Source organism: Rattus rattus, chromosome 2, assembly GCF_011064425.1.
Source record: "Rattus rattus isolate New Zealand chromosome 2, Rrattus_CSIRO_v1, whole genome shotgun sequence".
In the NCBI taxonomy this organism is placed as follows: Eukaryota; Metazoa; Chordata; class Mammalia; order Rodentia; family Muridae; genus Rattus; species Rattus rattus.
The window spans coordinates 173291264-173309479 of record NC_046155.1 but is presented as its reverse complement, the minus strand read 5'-3'; the positions used below and the strand labels follow the sequence as shown (position 1 = coordinate 173309479).

Sequence of the window (18216 nt, the reverse complement as noted above, 5' to 3'; positions counted from 1 at the left end):
TTATCTTTGCTCAGACTTTTTCTCTCTGTGTCTGTCTCTCTCTGTCTACCTCTTCTTAACTTTCAGGGAAGTGTCTGTGGGTAACACTGACTGTTCTGGAACTTCCTCTATAGAACAAAGCTGACCTCAATATCAGGCACATATGTTTCTGCCTTAATAGTGCTGGGAACAAAGGCCTGAGCCAACACTTCCCAGGCTTTACTCAGCTTCCTTACCCTCTACACAGACACTGGTACTGCAACTGCACTTGGTATACACCAAAGAGACAAGAAAGCATTACACTATGCTAGCATTGACAAATGCATTTTCTATTGAAAAGTGTCTCATCAATACTTTTGTTTCAGGTAGGGCCTGGTGTGTCTTAAACTGTCCTTGAACTTGCTGTAGTTATCTATGATCCGAATGAGCTGTCATTGCCAGCATATCCCACTTGGTAGTGAAGATGGTGCCCACTATTCCCACTGAGCTCCAACACAACATTTTGTTTTGGATGACTTGCTGAAGAAACCCCATTGAAGGGATCAGGACACTTAAACACCCAGAAAAGTTTTTGACTCAAAATTTGTCCTCATAGAAATGCAGGGAAAAGACTGGGCAGAGACTAAGGGAATGGACAACCAATAAGCATTCCACAGGTAAGCACCAATTCCTGACACTATCAATGATACTCTGTTATGCTCACAGACAGAAGTCTAGCATACCTGTTCTCTGAGAGGCACCACTTAGCAGTTGATACAGAGGCAGGGACCCAGAACCAAACACTGGACACAGCTCTGGTATTCTTCTGCAAGAGTTGGGGGAAAGATCAATGCTGATTGGCCTCATAGGGGACAGGAACTCCACAGGAAGACCTACAGAGTCAACTAACCTGAACACTTGCAGACTTCCAGAGTCTGAGCCACAAACCCAGAGCTATCATGGGCTAGACCTAGACCCCTGCACATATGTAGCAGAGGGGACCTTGGTCTTTATGCAGGTTTCCAAACAAATACAGGGGAAACTATCCCTCAATCTATTTTCTGTCTGGATCTCATTCCACTAGCTGGGCTGCCTTACCTTGCCTTGGGGGAGAGGATGTGCCTAGTCCAGCAGAATTTTGATGTGCCAGGGGGAGGTGATACCAGATAGGCTTCCCCATTCCCAGAGGAAAATGGAAGGGAGGGATGATTTAAATAATTATTAATCTGTAAAACTGGGGAGAGCTCACTACTTAGGAGCAACAACAGATCTTGCAGAGGATCTGAGTATATTTCCAAACACATTCGTGAGACCTCCACGGTTTATAGTTTTACTGCAGGAGAGCTTACACTCCTTTCTGCCTCCAAGGTCAAGAATGTTGTATACATGCATTTCAAGCATTCACGAGTATAAATATTAGGGGGGAAAGACTGGCAAAAACATTTTTAATTTTTCAGTAAAATTTTTATTTAAAATCCAACAATTAGTAATTATTATTTAAATTTTTAAAAATAATTCCACTATAGAAAACACAGTGACATAAAACTACTACACATAGGCCCGCTTAAAATTTCCCAAAATAAATCGATTAAGGGTGTATACGAATATACCCATTCCTTGCTATAAAGGCCTACGTAAGTCAAGGGGGGGAGAGGTGTTTCATGGGGAAGGAGGGCATCCCCAAAAGTACCAATCCTCTGACTTGTCAAAGTCTTCAAGTATCCTTTGCCAGAGCTCCTCAGCAGATGGACCTGAATCTTGAGTACTCTGTGGACCTTGGGTGGCACATACCATGGCTAATGGAGCTTCCGCTACTGCTAGGCCAATCTGGACCTCACCTGCTGCTGATTGCCCAGAGTCCTCAGCTGTATCAGGGGCATGGCCATAAAGCAGGTCTTCTTGCTGACTACATGTGGCACTACCACAGGCCTGAACAGGATGCAGAGAAAATTCCTGGCTCTGGTTGACTTTTGGAATGGAATCCAGAACAAATGTGGACTCAACATTGGCAGAGTCAACAACTGGTAAGGAATCAGGAAAATGGGTTGACTCAGAAACAGCTTCAGAGCCTCCACTTGTCTCTGGCAGTGCTGCTGGAATATTCTGGCGATTCTTGCTTGTCCTTAGCCGGTTGTTCTTGAACCAGACCTGAAAAACAAAGGAGACATCAGAGAAAAGCCTCTTTGTCTGTTGCCAACTGCTCTCTACATGAAACTTCCGAATGGAAGGAGTTTCTGTAGCAATACTGCATGAGTCAGCAACAGAAAAGCCCGAGTCTCTAGATCCCTAAGAGATTGTAGTACGATAGGATGTGTATGACCTGACAACAAAAGCTCAGGGAAGATTCAGTGAGTGTATCATGTGTTGTACTATGGGCTCTTAGGTCTAGGTCTCTGATACCCTGCAGGAGAGTAATATTCATGTTGAATCCCAGGGTTGAAGCAGAATGTGAGGTTCAGGCCTGGATGTGTGTATATTCAACTACCACAACTGTCCAAGCTGTCCTAAGCATTTAATAACACAAAACTCAGGTGAATGATGTGGAAGTGAATTTCGTGGTTGTCAGAGACAGGGAAAAGAGAGAGGCAGACCTGGATGTCATTGTGTGTCACACCAACCCGTGAGGCCAGTGCCATGCGATCCTTCTGGGTTGGATATCTGCAATTATTAAAATGGTCTTGCAGCATGCGCTTTTGTTTCTCAGTGTACGTAATTCGAACTTTCCGCTCCGTCCTTGGAGTAACTCGACTGGTTCCTTGGTCACCATGTTCACCTGACCCCATCATGGGTCTTAGAGTACTTTGCAAACCAGAATTCACTGAGAAACTTGGTGTCCGAGACATTTGGAATTTTGAATGTAGGAAGGAACCTTTTGGCATATGTGGGCTCTGAACCTTTTGGAGAAGGTTCCTACAGAAGAACCTGGAAAGAAAGAAACACATCAGAAAACATCCAGAGACCTCCCATCATGCCTACCCAGCATTTGCTTTGGAATTCTTATATAGCAGTGATCATTCAGGAGCATCACTTCTTCTGACCACCTGCCTCTGTCTCCCATGCCTATAAGTAATCTCAACATCTCAGTAAACTTGCAAATACCTCCTGTGTTACTATGACTCTGTCAGTCCAGGCAAGCTGGCAATAGAATGTCCTCCCACAAACTTTAAAAGTCCTAGATCCCTAGAGGGAATGAAGTGGGAGAAGGTGGGTGAGTGGGTGAGGGGAGCATGTGTTGGGCAGCACCCTCTCAGAGCCAAGAGTGAGGAGGAAGGAGTGAAGAACTCTGCGAACAGGGACATAGACCCAGTTGGGGTAGAGGGCAACATTTGGAGTGCAAATAAATAATTTACTTTCTAAAAAGTCTCAGACCTTACAGTCTCCAACTGCACCCAGAACTGGGTCTATCCCACAGATCTCAGACCAAAACCAGCAGGCAGAGAGCTGGTCTCCCAGGAGCCCTCCCACTCCTAAAATCACAGGATCAGGGGCCTACAAGGGGAACAAGCTCCAGTCAGGGAAAGCAAAAACAACTAACAGAGATAACCCGATGGCAAGAGGCAAGCATTAGAAACTAAGCAACAGAAACCAGGACTACTTTGCATCATCAGAACCCTGTTTCCAACCACAAGAAATACTGAATATACCAAAAAAAGGGAAAAGCAAGATTTGGATTTAAAATGGCATCTCATGAAGATGATAAAGGACTTTAAGAAGGATATAGGTAACTCCCTGAAAGAAATAAAGGACAACACAGGGAAACAAGTAGAAGCCCTTAAGGAGGAAACACATAAACACCTTAAAGGACTATGGGAAAACACAAACAGGTGAAGGAATTGAAGAAAGCCATTCAGGATCTAAAAATGGAAATAGAAAAAATAAAGAAATCACTAAGGGACACAACCCTGGAAGTAGAAAACCTAAAAAACTAAATCAGGAATCATGTATCAAGCATCACCGACAGAATACAAGAGATAGAAGAGAGAATCACAGGGGCAGAAGATACCATAGAAAACAATGACACAATAGTGAAAGAAAATCCAAAAAGCAGAAGGCTCCTAATCCATAGCAACGAGGAAATCTAGGACAAAATGAGAAGACCAAACCTAAGAATAATAGGTGTAGAAGATATGAAAATTCTCAACTTAAAGGGCCAGTAAATATCTTCAACAAAATTACAGAAGAAAACTTCCCTAACAGAAAAAAGAAATGCCCACGAACATACAAGGAGCCTACAGAACATCAAACATATTGAACAAGAAAAGAAATTCCTCCCATCACCTAATAGTTGAAACACCAAATACACAAAACAAAAACAGAATACTAAAAGCAGTAAGGAAAACAATTCAAAGTAACAAATAAAGGCAGACCCATCAGAATTACACAAGACTTCTCACCAGAGACTATGGAAGCTAGAAGATGCTGGACAGATGTCATACAGACCCTAAGAGAACACAAATGCTAGCCCAGGCTACTATATCCAACAAAACTCTCAACTAACAGACATGGATAAACCAAGCTATTTCATGACAAAACCAAATTTACCCAGTGTCTTCCCACAAATGCAGTCCTACAAAGGATAATAGAATTAAACTCCAACAAAAGAAGGAAAGTTACACATTAGGAAAAGTAGTATTCATGCAACAAACCCAAAAAAAGAGAGCCACACAAACATAATTCAGCCTCTAACAACAAAAATAACAGCAAACAACAATCACTATTCCTTAATCTCTCTTTACATCAGTGGCCTCAATTCTCCAATAAAAGAGACATAGACTATGAGACTGAACACATAAAAGGGACCCAGCATATTGCTGCATACAGGAAATGCTCCTCAGTGACAAAGACAGACACTATCTAAAAGTAAAAGGCTTGGAAAATATTTTCCAAGCATATGGTCCCAAGAGACAAGTTAGAGTAGCCATTCTAATATCAAATATAATTGACTTTAAACCAAAAGACATCAGAAATGAGAAGGAAGGAAGGTTCATCTTCATCAAAGGAAAATATACCAAAATGAACTCTCAATCCTGAACATCTATGCTCCAAATGTAAGATCAGCCACATTTATAAAGAAACTTTACTAAAACTAAAAGCATACATTGCATTACACAGAATTATAGTATGAGATTTCAACACACCACTCCCATCAAGAGATAGATCACGGAAACAGAAACTAAACAGAGACACAGTTAGACTAACACGCATAATGAACCAAACGGAGTTAAGGGACAACGTTAGAACATTTCATCTTAAAACCAAAGAATATACCTCCTTCTCAGCACCTCATGGTACCTTCTTCAAAAGTGACCATAATTAGTCACAAAAAAGGCCTCAATAGATACAAGGAGATTGAAATAATCCCATGCATCCTATCAGATCAGCATGGACTCAGGCCAGTGTGAAATAACAACACAAACAACACAGAGCCCATACAAACATGGCTCAACAATGCTCTACTCAATGACAATGTGGCTGAGGAAGAAATAAAGAAAGAAATTAAAGACTTTTTCGATTTTAATGATGATGAAGACACAATATACCAAATATGTGTGAGACATATTGTGAGATACATTGGAGCAGTGCTAAGAGGAAGATTCATAGTTCTCAGAGCCTGCAAAGGAAATTGGAGAGAATACACTAACAGTGTGACAGAACACTCCAAAGCTCTTGTACAAAACAAAGCAAATTCACACAGGAGGAGTAAAAGGACAGAAATAATCAAACTCAAAGCAGAAACCAACGAAGTAGAAAAAAAAGAAGTATACAAAGTATCAACAATACCAGGAGCTACTTCTTTGAGAAAATTAACAGGATTTTAAAAACTTTAGCCAGAAGACCCAAAGGGCAGAGAATCAGTACCAAATTAACAAAGTCAGAAATGAAAAGGTAGATATAATAACACAAACTGAGGAAATTAAAAGAAAATTATCAGTCCTACTACAAAACCTGTATTCAACAAAACTAGAAATGCTGGATGAAATCAACAATTTTCTAGACACATACCAGGTACCAAAGTTAAATCAGGATCAGATAAACCATCTAAATAGTCTCATGACCCCTAAAGAAATAGAAGCAGTCATTAGAAGTCTCCAACCAAAAAACAAAGCCCAGGACCACATTGGTTTAAGCAGAGAATTCTGCCAGATCTTCAAGAAAGACGTAATACCAATACTCTTCAAACTATGCCACAAAATAGAAGCAGAAGGAACACTGTCCAATTCGTTCTGTGATCCCAAAATTACTCTTATACCTAAACCACACAATGACCCAACAAAGAAAGAGAACTTCAGATCAATTGTCCTCATGAGTATCAATGCAAAAATACTCAATAAGATTCTCAAAAGCTCAATCCAATAATACATCAAAACAGTCATTCACCATGATCAAGTAGGCTTCATCCCAGGGATGCAAGGATGGTTCAATATATGGAAATCCACCAATGTAATCCACTGTATAAACAAACTCAAGGGGGAAAAAAAACACATGATGATCATTTCGTAGATGCTGAGGAAGCATTTGACAAAATTCAACATCCCTTCATGATAAAAGGATTGGAAAGATCAGGAATTCAAGTAGCCAACATCAAACTAAGTGGAGAGCAACTTGAAGCAATCACACTAAAATCAGAGAGTAGACAAGGTTGCACACTTTTCCTACCTATTCAATGTAGTATTCAATGTCCTTGCCAGAGCAATTAGACAACAAAGAGATCAAAAGGATACAAATTGGAAAGAGAGAAGTCAAAACATCACAATGTGCACATGGTATGATAGTATGTTTAAGTGGCCCTCAAAAAATCCCCCAGAGAACTCCTAATCCTGATCAACAACTTCAGCAAGGTGACTCGATTTAAAATTAACTCAAACAATCACTAGTCTTCCACTACTCAAATGATAAACAGGCTGAGAAAGGAAGTAGAGAGATGACATCCTTCATAATAGCCACATAATATCAAATACTTTGGTGTGACTCTAGCCAAGCAAGTGAAAGATCTGTATAACAAGAACTTCAAGAAACCTAAGAAGATCTGAGAAGATGGAAAGATATCTCATGCTCATGGGTTGGCAGGTTTAATATGGTAAAAATGGCCATCTTGACAAAAGTGAGTAACAGATCCAATGCAATCCCCACTAAAATTCCAACTCAGTTCTCCATAGAATTAGAAAAAGCCATTTGCCAATTCTTTTGGAAGCAGAAAGACCAGGATAGCTAAAAATATTCTCAACAATAAAATCACTTCTGGGGGACTCATCATCTGTCACCTCAAGCTTTATTACCAAGGAATGGTGACTTAAAAATACATGGTACAGTTGGAGAGATGGCTCAGTGGCTAAGAGCACTGACTGCTCTTCCAGAGGTCCTGAGATCAATTCCAAGCAACCACATAGTGGTTCACAGCCATCTGTAATGAGGTCTGATGCCCTCTTGTGGTGTGTCTGAAGACAGAGACAGTGTAAGAAATCTTTTTTTAAAAAGACAAGTAAATATACAAAATATCCAAGAAAAATAAAATTTAAAATTAAAAACTCACAGACCCTCTTTCTTTCTGCTGGGCTCTCTGTCTCCAACCAAGCCGTGAAGAGCCAAGGAGCAGGCATCATACAAGTGACCCCATCCCACCCTCATCTTCACAAGAGAACTGGTGGTCTAATTAGCCTAGAAAGCACATGGCTCTTACATCTAGCCCAGACCACCCAGTTATTGAAACTTTATTCCAAGGACTTGGCCAAATCGAATCTCCACCCACGACCCTCCCAGAGGCCCCTTACTTCCAACAGACATTACCACCCTGTGGCCACACTCAGTCTGCAGCCACACCCTATGGAAATCTTCATATGTGGAAAGCATCTTTTTTTCTCTTTTGATAGTTTTGAAACAGGGTTGCTCTGTCTGAACTCACTGGCTGTCCAATAACTTAACTTGTAGACAAGGCTAACCTAGAACTTACAGAGATCCACATGCCTCTGCCAATCCTCACACTGCTTAGATTAAAGGTGTGTACCACCATGCCCCGCCTATCCTTCCAGGTCTCCTGACCTCTTGCAGCACCATCTATAAGAAATTTGTCCTTGAACAATCTGTGCCTATATTAAGAAAGGGGTCTCTTCGTGTGGTGTTTCCCAGGGACTTCTCATTCCTGCCGACTGATGTCACCTCATAATCCATCCCATCGTTCTTTCAATTTTCAAACTGAACCAGGGTCCTTAAACTTGTACCTGACTTCCTGGATCTCACTATACAGTCAGGCCTCATTATCACAGAGACCCACTTATGCCTCTGGATTCTGGGGCTAAAAGGTGTGGTCCACACACCCAATATTGTTACACTTTCTAAACGGAGGAGGGCCTGCTCAGTCATAAACTGTCATGGATGTCACACATTTCAGCCAGAATACCCCCACACCATGCCCTAGATAGTCCATCCCAAGCCTCACTCTGGTCCCAAGGTCACTTCAGAGCCCATTGTGACTTTTTTCTAGTCATAACGGCACAGTTTTTTTTTTTCTTTTTTCTATTTTTCAGAGCTGGGGACCGAACCCAGGGCCTTGCGCTTGCTAGGCAAGCCCTCTACCACTGAGCTAAATCTCCAACCCCAACGGCACAGTTTTAAAGAGAAATAAATCAGAGAAACTCCAAGATCCCCCATCTCTTACAGGAAGGCCTCTCAACAATTGATCCAGGCTTTCTGCTCAATTCATGGCTCAGGCATGAGCCTAGAATGGAGAACAGAGCACCTCCTTATATCTCCTGAATGCTCATTTACAGACTGACCCAGTTCCTGCACTGAACGGGTCTTCAGTGTTCACATGTATGGGATAAATTTCAACAGCTCCTAAATTTACACAATATGCATAGGTTAGACTTTATGAATCCAACACCCATACAAGCTACAGAATGTTATCAGGATTCCTCCCTAAGTAGCTCCAAATCTTCCCCTCAATGCCCACTTCACACAGCAACTTTAACCATTTCATACAGTCCAGCAGCTCACCTGAGATCCAGGGTTGCTGTGGTTAGCCCAATCCTCTGTCTGTCTGATTTCTCTACCACAGAACCTGCACTTAAATAGCTCTCCTAAGTTGAAATCAATGCCCCTCCCACATTTTGGCTCCTCCCACTCCTAGACATTCAAATCAACTATCCTCACCCACCTTTTCGTGCCACACTACTTACAGATTGAACTTTTAGAGTATTAGTTTTCATTTTTTAATTGCATTTTATTTTTTAATAAGGTCTGTCTGTTTATTATATGTATATGAGCACATTTCAGACACACCAAAAGAGGGCATCAGATCCCATCACAGATAGTTTTGAGCCACCATGTGGCTGCTGGGAGTTGAACTCAGGAAAGAGAGTCAGTTCTTAATCTCTGAGCAATCTCTCCAGCTCTTAATTTTAGTTTTTACTTATTCACTTTATATCCTTCTCACTGTCAGCTACTCTGCACCCCTGCACCATCCTTTCTGAGGCCCCAAACCCCAAAGCCCCTCCCTCATTCCCTTCTCCACTGAGTGGGGGGAGGTGCATGTAGGTATTCCCTCACCCTGGCACTTCAAGTGTCTGTGAGGCTAAGCACTTCCTCTCCCACTGAGACAAGACAAGACAGCCCAGCTAGAAGATAACCCACATACAGCCAACAGTGTTGTGGACAGCCCCTGCTCCAATTATTCCAGACCCATATGAAGACCAGCCTGCACATCTGCTACATATGTGTGGGGAGGCCTGTGTTCACCTTATGTATGTTCTTTGGATGGTGGTTCAGTCATTGAGAGCCCCAAGGGTCCTGGGAAGCTCTCTTCACATTTACTGAGGATTAAAATTAAGCACAAAATTGAGCACATTTTAACAACAGAGGATCCCGAGAGCCTATTGCCAGAGAATTTGTCTATGATTGTGTGAGATCCTGTGAACTACCTCAATATTTTCTGGAAAAAAAAAACAAACAAAGAAAATATACAAAGTAGACTGAAAAATACTGTATCTTCATGCTCTTTAGTTAGTTTGGCAAATAGTTTGCCTACCTGCTTGATTTACTCAAAATTATCAGGTTTTGTTGATTCTTTATATTTTTCTCTTTGTTTCTAATTGCTTGATTTCAACCCTAAGTTTGATTATCTTTTTTAAGGAAGTAATCAGGAGGAGGGCCTGCTCTTCCTTACAGCTTCCTGGCTACAAAACCACCATTCCGACAGAATACTGCCTACTAGTCCTGCATGCCTATCTTTAAACAGAAATAAATGTGGGAGGCCCCATAGTCCCTGCTTCATATATAAAAGCCTCCCCATCAACCACCGGTTATTCCTTTGGGTAAAAGCTCCCATCCTATCCACCTACAAAGAAACTTCATGAGAAATTCACCCTATTCACGACTAAGTGCAAATGCTTCCCTCCTTCTTAAAAGGTGGAATAAAAATAATCTTAGGATGGGATATGGAGACAAAGTTTGTAGCAGACCCTGCCGGACATGTGGTATATATGTGTGTGTATATACAGCCACCAAAAGTAGATAACATTGATGAAACTAAGAAGTGAATGCTGACAGGAACTGGATATAGATATCTCCTGAGAGACACAACCGAAGCATGTCAAATACAGTGGTGGATGCTAACAGCTAACCATTGACCTGAGGATGGGATCCCCATTGGAGGAATTAGAGAAAAGATCGAAAGAGCTGAAAGGGGTTTGCAACCCCATAACAACAACAGCGCCAACCAAGCAGAGCTTCCAGGAACTAAACCACTACTAAACCGGAGTCATTTTGATTTACATTACCCTGATGACTAAGGACGATGAACATTTCTTTAAGTGATTCTCACTCATTCAAGATTTCTCTTTCCAGAGTTCTCTGTTTATCTCTGTAACTCATTGTGAAATTGGGGTATTTGGTTTGTTAATATCCAGATTCTTGGATTCTTTACCTAGTTTTGATACTAGCACTCTGATGAATGTGGAGTTGATGTAAAATCTTTTCTCCTTTTGTAGGGTGCTGTTTTGTTTTCTTGATGGTGTTCCTTGATTTACAGGAAATACTTGTTCATTTATTTGTTTTATAGATCAAGATTTCTTTTTTTTTTTTTATTATTATTTTGAGTATTTCTTATATACATTTCGAGTGTTATTCCCTTTCCCGGTTTCCGGGCAATCATCCCCCTCCCCTCTCCCCTTCCTTATGGGTGTTCCCCTCCCAACCCTCCCCCCATTGCTGCTCTCTCCCCAACAGTCTAGTTCACTAGGGGTTCAGTCTTAGCAGGACCCAGGGCTTCCCCTTCCACTGGTGCTCTTACTAGGATATTCATTGCAACCCTCATGAGGTCAGAGTCCAGGGTCAGTCCATGTATAGTCTTTGGGTAGTGGCTTAGTCCCTGGAAGCTCTGGTTGGTTGGCATTGCTGTACATATGGGGTCTCGAGCTCCTTCAAGCTCTTCCAGTTCTTTCTCTGATTCCTTCAACAGGGGTCCGTTCTCAGTTCAGTGGTTTCCTGCTGGCATACGCCTCTGTATTTGCTGTATTCTGGCTGTGTCTCTCATGGCGATCTGCACTCACATTTTGATCATCCGTCTTGAGTTTCATTTGTTCTAGGCATCTAGGGTAACTCAAGCATTTGGGCTAATAGCCACTTATCAATGAGTACATACCATGTATGTCTTTCTGTGATTGGGTTAGCTCACTCAGGATGATATTTTCCAGTTCCAACCATTTGCCTACGAATTTCACAAAGTCATTGTTTTTGATAGCTGAGTAATATTCCATTGTGTAGATGTACCACATTTTCTGTATCCATTCCTCTGTTGAAGGGCATCTGGGTTCTTTCCAGCTTCTGGCTATTATAAATAAGGCTGTGATGAACATAGTGGAGCACGTGTCTTTTTTATATGTTGGGGCATCTTTTGGGTATATGCCCAGGAGAGGTATAGCTGGATCCTCAGGCAGTTCAATGTCCAATTTTCTGAGGAACCTCCAGACTGATTTCCAGAATGGTTGTAGCAGTCTGCAACCCCACCAACAATGGAGGAGTGTTCCCCTTTCTCCACATCCTCGCCAGCATTTGCTGTCACCTGAGTTTTTGATCTTAGCCATTCTCACTGGTGTGAGGTGAAATCTCAGGGGTGTTTTGATTTGCATTTCCCTGATGACTAAAGATGTTGAACATTTCTTTAGGTGTTTCTCAGCCATTCGGCATTCCTCAGCTGTGAATTCTTTGTTTAGCTCTGAACCCCATTTTTTAATAGGGTTATTTGTCTCCTTGCTAGATCAAGATTTCTATGTAGTTAAACTTTTATTGATTTTATTTGTATGAGTACACTGTAGCTGTCTTCAGACACACCAGAAGAGGGATTGAGATCCCATTACAGATGGTTGTGAGCCAGCATGTGGTTGCTGGGAATTGAACTCGGGACCTCTACAAGAGCAGTCAGTGCTCTTAACTCCCAAGTCATCTCTCCAGCCCCCAGTTGTATGTTTTATGCAAGAGATTCTGTCTTCCATCCTTTGCATTCTGTTAGTGATACTTGTATCTGTAGTTTCTGTTCTCTTCCCTAGGTATTCTGACTCCATTACTCCCTCAGTTTGTGTTTAGTTATTGCTTCTGTTGTTGCTTGGTAGTTTTTCCTTTCCAAGTCTGGACTTGTGTATCCTAGGCAAGTTTGGAGCTACTATATAATCAAGGCTCAGTTTAACGCTTCCTCCTTATTTTCCAAACTCTAAGATAAAATAGGTTTCTGAAACAACTTGACATGGAGAGGAATATATGTCCCTAACTTCTACAATGCTTCAAAGATCTAGTAATGAATTTTAGTGGCTATCAAACTGGGTAATATGTAGAGGCATAATTTCTCAGGTCTTCAGCCCCAAGAGGGTAGAGTCAATGTTCTTTTACATTCCATTTTTCACACAATCCTGTCACTCAATAAATGTTCTGCAAAAAATGATTAACCCTTTCATGATCCTGATTAATCACACCTTTAATGGTAGCACTCTAGGAAGATGGGGCAAAACAAGCTCTGCTCTACATGGAGAGTTCCTTAGTCCAAATGAGGTAAAAAAAAAAAAAAAAACAATTGCGATTCAATCAAGAAGACCAAGACTCTCTGGAATGGAACAGAAATCTGAATAGTACCAAAATGTGTACATCTAATGGATTTGAGGGTCTGCAGGAAAGAGTTAGAGTAGGGGGAGTTTTTGAATTTCCTCTCTAGAGAAGACTTGCAAGCCCTGGTGTAGAGGAATGTTGATCTATCCACATGGCTGCTCTGATCATATGCAAAGAGATTCTAGGTTTGTGTGATCTGGTTGGAACATGGTTTGTTTTTTTTGGTTTTTTTTGTTTGTTTGTTTGTTTGTTTTGGTTTGGTTTGGTTTTTTTTTTTTTTTTTTGGTTCTTTTTTTCCGGAGCTGGGGATCGAACCCAGGGCCTGTGCTTCCTAGGCAAGCGCTCTACCACTGAGCTAAATCCCCAACCCCCTTGGTTGGAACATGTTAATGTTCCAAACATGTTTATCAGTCTGGCAGGAACCTTTTTGTAGTTCAACTTTTTCCTTCTTCCCTTGGAGTGTTCTGGTGCTGCTGCTTACCAGGCAGGCAGGAAGAATTGCAGCTGTGCATGGTGTGCTTCTCTCCTTGGGATATCTGGGAGCTAATGTCTACCAGATGGGAAAGAATGAATCAAAGTTCAGAATGTGAGGGTCAGCAGGATTGTTTGACATTCCTCAGGTTGAAGACTGGGGGTGGGATTCCCAGATCAGGTGGAGAAGATGAAACCTTGATAAGATAAGGAATTTCTCTGTTTTGTGCTGAACTTAGTAAAGCTGTCTGGACATGGTAGACTACAACCTTACTAAGGTGCAAGGTACAACAGTTTTGCACACAACAATATTTAATAAGAGCCAGATAAAGTGATGAATTAGAGAAAAATTTGACAGAATTAGTCAGAGAAAGGATCCCAAACTCTAAGGTCTACCAAGTTAAAAACTTTTCCTGGCATTCCAACTTCTTCCAGTGTCACGATTTCTCCCAATGATTCAAGGAGGCAGATGATAGACCCCATTGTAGGTGTCAAAGAAAAACCCTAGTTCTCAAAGAACAGATTGATAAGTGCAAGTACCCAACCAAGGAACAACATATGGCACTGGCTCAAAGACTTGGATTGATGGACCACAAGATCAAGGCCTGGCCCTTTGTCTCTCTCCTAGTCAGCTATACATTCCCTCATGACCCAAGGGCACACTTCCCTGACTGCCCCACCTTCTTAGCCCAGTTCCGGGTTGTAGGAGGGTTATGAAGGTGTACTCAGGTTTGGATTTCCATACCCTGCAGCCTCTCATGCAGAAATCTGATACACTAGGAAATTCGTACTGGTTCCATTCAATGTCATGGAGGTATAGACATCAGAGCACTCCTCAAAATTTCTGACTCTTAAGAGACATTTCTGTACGTTTCTTTCTTTATAGGTGTATTTATTATATATAAGTACACTGTAGCTGTCTTCAGACACACCAGAAGAGGGCATTAGATCTCATTACAGATGATTGTGAGCTTCCATGTGATGGCTGGGATTTGAACTCAGGATGTCTAGAAGAGCAGCAAGTGCTCTTAACCACTGAACCATCTCTCCAGGCCAATCTGTGGGTTTCAGGTGCAGGTCATTCTCCCTCCATTGTTCTGGGTCCAGGAAACTTAGAGTTCTGTGATGAGTTCTGGGTAGAGAAAATCCCAGGCTTTTCAGGCAGCATTCATATTTGGCACACAAGTCTTAAGCCAGGCCTCTCCTAATGTCTGCTTTTTGTCTTTCTAGATCTGGTTCCAGAAGAGATGTGCCTGCAGGCAGAAGAAGAATACTAAAGTACTACCTAGGAAGGCTGTATGTGCAACTTAAGATAGGCCTACAGATATTGGCAGGAGCCAATATGCTTTTAGTGATAAAAAGCTCACTCTTGGACAATGGGAAACAGGCATTTAAATGTTCTCAGACAACTGTGACCAGTTTGGAAAATACACTAGCTCTTGATAGGAGAATGAGTTATTCTTCCCAGGTCAGGAAGGTCCTTTGAAGACCCGTGCTCCTTTATGCCCTCCCCAATGTAAGGCCAAATCTTGAGAATCCCAGCTTAAGCATACTCATATATATATCATATCCTTGGATGGGAGCATTGTTTTCCTAACCTGCAGAGCAGAGAAGGCTTGTAATCTGGATCAGACTCATAAAATAAAGACTCTCTTTGGTCTTGCATTTGACTCACATTTGCTGGCAGTCTCCTGGGGTTCCCACGAACTGGGCATAAGACCTAATCTTTCCAACCTAACGCCTGGCCCAATTCCACTGCAGCTATGTTCTTTCCCTCTGGCCTACTTGAGTCACTCTGGCCTATATGGTGAGATTCAGGAGGTTCATGGGCATGTAGACAGGGCTTGGATGAATTGGAAAAGAAAGAATAGAACAAAAGCATTGAAGGGTCTCTAGTAAGGGTAAGGAATGAGCAGGAGCCATGGGCTGCAACTCTATGGAGGTCATTTTTCTGAGACAGTTACTAACCAAAGAAGAACCATCTTTCTGGCTGTAGTACAAACATGGTAGTACCAAGTGCTCTGTTAGTTTTTCAGCTCCCAAGCAAAATGGTACTATTTATCTCTGTTCAATAAAGAGATAATGTGGCCATGATTCCATGTGGTTTGGGCAGCAGACCTTGTGGAGCTTCTTGGTGGGATGGTTTCCTAAATTCGAAAGGATAAATGCGGGGAGGCTGGAAAGCTTCCTGAAGGAGAAGAAATTTCAGGTCAGCCATTGGCGTAGACTTTTAGCTCAAAGGACAATATGAGAAAAATGGGAGAGTTTGCTGATGAATAGGATGAAATTTTTTCTCTTATTGGATTTTTTAATTTACATTTCAAATGTTATTCCCTTTCCTGATTTCCTGGACATAAGTCCCCTATACCATCCCCCTCCACTTCTTCTATAAGGGTGTTCCCCATCCACCCCTCCTTCCCTCTCCCACCTGACATTCCCCTACACTGGGGGGTCCAATCTTAGCACTACAAAGGGTTTTTCCTGCTATTGGTGCCCAGCAATCCCATCCTCTGCTTCCTATGCATGTGGAGCCATGGGTCAGTCCATTTGAGTTTAGTCCCTAGAAGCTCTGGTTGGTTGGCGCTGTTGTTGTCTCAATCCTTTCTCTAATTCCTCCAATGGGGATTCCGCTCTCAGATCAATGGTTAGCTGCTAGCATTCACCACTGTATTTGACATGCTTTGGTTGTGTCTCTTAGGAGATATCTATATCTGGTTCCTGTCAGCATTCACTTCTTAGCTTCATCAAACTTATTTAGTTTTGGTGGCTGTATATATATGGGCCACATGTCCGGCAGGGTCTGAATGGCGGTTCCTTCAGTCTCTGCTATCCCCTCCTAAGAATATTTTTATTCCCCCTTTTAAGATGGAGGTAAGAATCTGCACTTTAGTCATGAATAGGGTGAATCTCACATGAAGTTTCTTTGTAGATTGAGTGGACAGGATGGGAGCTTCTACCCAAAAAAATAACGGGTGGTTGATGTGGAGGTTTGTATATATGAGGCAGGGACTATGGGGACTGCCACATTTATTTCTGTTTAACGATATGCATGCAGGACAAGTAGGCAGTATTCTGTCGGAATGGTGTTGTAGCCAGGAAACTGTTAGGAAGAGCAGGCCCTCCTCCTGATTACTTCCTTAAAGGAGATAATCAAACTTAGGGTTGAAATCAAGCAATTAGAAACAAAGAGAAAAATATAAAGAATCAACAAAACCTGATAATTTTGAGTAAATCAAGCAGGTAGGCAAACTATTTGCCAAACTAACTAAAGAGCATGAAGATACAGTATTTTTCAGTCTACTTTGTATATTTTCTTTGTTTGTTTTTTTTCCAGAAAATATTGAGGTAGTTCACAGGATCTCACACAATCATAGACAAATTCTCTGGCAATAGGCTCTCGGGATCCTCTGTTGTTAAAATGTGCTCAATTTTGTGCTTAATTTTAATCCTCAGTAAATGTGAAGAGAGCTTCCCAGGACCCTTGGGGCTCTCAATGACTGAACCACCATCCAAAGAACATACATAAGGTGAACCTAGGTCTCCCCACACATATGTAGCAGATGTGCAGGCTGGTCTTCATATGGGTCTGGAATAATTGGAGCAGGGGCTGTCCACAACACTGTTGGCTGCATGTGGGTTATCTTATTCTAGCTGGGCTGTCTTGTCTTGTCTCAGTGGGAGAGGAAGTGCTTAGCCTCACAGACACTTGAGGTGCCAGGGTGAGGGAATACCTACATGAACCTCCCACTCACTCAGTGGAGAAGGGAATGAGGGAGGGGCTTTGGGGTTTGGGGCCTCAGAAAGGATGGTGCAGGGGTGCAGAGTAGCTGACAGTGAGAAGGATATAAAGTGAATAAGTAAAAACTAAAATTAAGAGCTGGAGAGATTGCTCAGAGATTAAGAGCACTGACTCCTCTTCTGGAGGTCCTGAGTTCGACTCCCAGCAGCCACATGGTGGCTCAAAACTATCTGTGATGGGATCTGATGCCCTCTTTTGGTGTGTCTGAAATGTGCTCATATACATATAATAAACAGACAGACCTTATTAAAAATAAAATGCAATTAAAAATGAAAAACTAATACTCTAAAAGTTCAATCTGTAAGTAGTGTGGCACGAAAAGGTGGGTGAGGATAGTTGATTTGAATGTCTAGGAGTGGGAGGAGCCAAAATGTGGGAGGGGCATTGATTTCAACTTAGGAGAGCTATTTAAGTGCAGGTTCTGTGAGTAGAAATCAGACAGACAGAGGATTGGGCGAACTACAGCAACCCTCTGGATCTCAGGTGAGCTGCTGGACTGTATGAAATGGTTAAAGTTGCTGTGTGAAGTGGGCATTGAGGGGAAGATTTGGAGCTACTTAGGGAGGAATCCTGATAACATTCTGTAGCTTGAATGGGTGTTGGATTCATAAAGTCTAACCTATGCATATTGTGTAAATTTAGGAGCTGTTGAAATTTATCCCATACATGTGAACACTGAAGACCCGTTCAGTGCAGGAACTGGGTCAGTCTGTAAATGAGCATTCAGGAGATATAAGGAGGTGCTCTGTTCTCCATTCTAGGCTCATGCCTGAGCCATGAATTGAGCAGAAAGCCTGGATCAATTGTTGAGAGGCCTTCCTGTAAGAGATGGGGATCTTGGAGTTTCTCTGATTTATTTCTCTTTAAAACTGTGCCGGTATGACTAGAAAAAACTCACA

General features: G+C 41.9%; 1 protein-coding gene across 1 annotated transcript; it reads right to left on the bottom strand.

The window, feature by feature from the left end:
- Window positions 1-1617: 1617 nt before the first annotated feature.
- Window positions 1618-8421, bottom strand: LOC116893406. Its single transcript, XM_032895191.1, has 3 exons — window positions 8393-8421; window positions 2550-2880; window positions 1618-2106 (listed from the first exon to the last, which is right to left on the bottom strand). Exons 1-3 carry the CDS (start codon window positions 8419-8421, stop codon window positions 1618-1620), a joined length of 849 nt encoding a protein of 282 aa, XP_032751082.1.
- Between the last annotated feature and the right edge of the window lie 9795 nt (window positions 8422-18216).

What these genes read in the sequence shown, in the direction of transcription:
- LOC116893406 (XM_032895191.1), bottom strand. Translation starts at nt 8,421, where the DNA reads ATGGGCTCTGAAGTGACCTTGGGACCAGA. An exon ending in GAAGTGACCTTGGGACCAGA is followed by an intron (nt 2,881 to 8,392) that starts GTGAGGCTTGGG and finishes CTTTCTTTCCAG; the next exon opens with GTTCTTCTGTAGGAACCTTC. An exon ending in TGACACACAATGACATCCAG is followed by an intron (nt 2,107 to 2,549) that starts GTCTGCCTCTCT and finishes TTTGTTTTTCAG; the next exon opens with GTCTGGTTCAAGAACAACCG.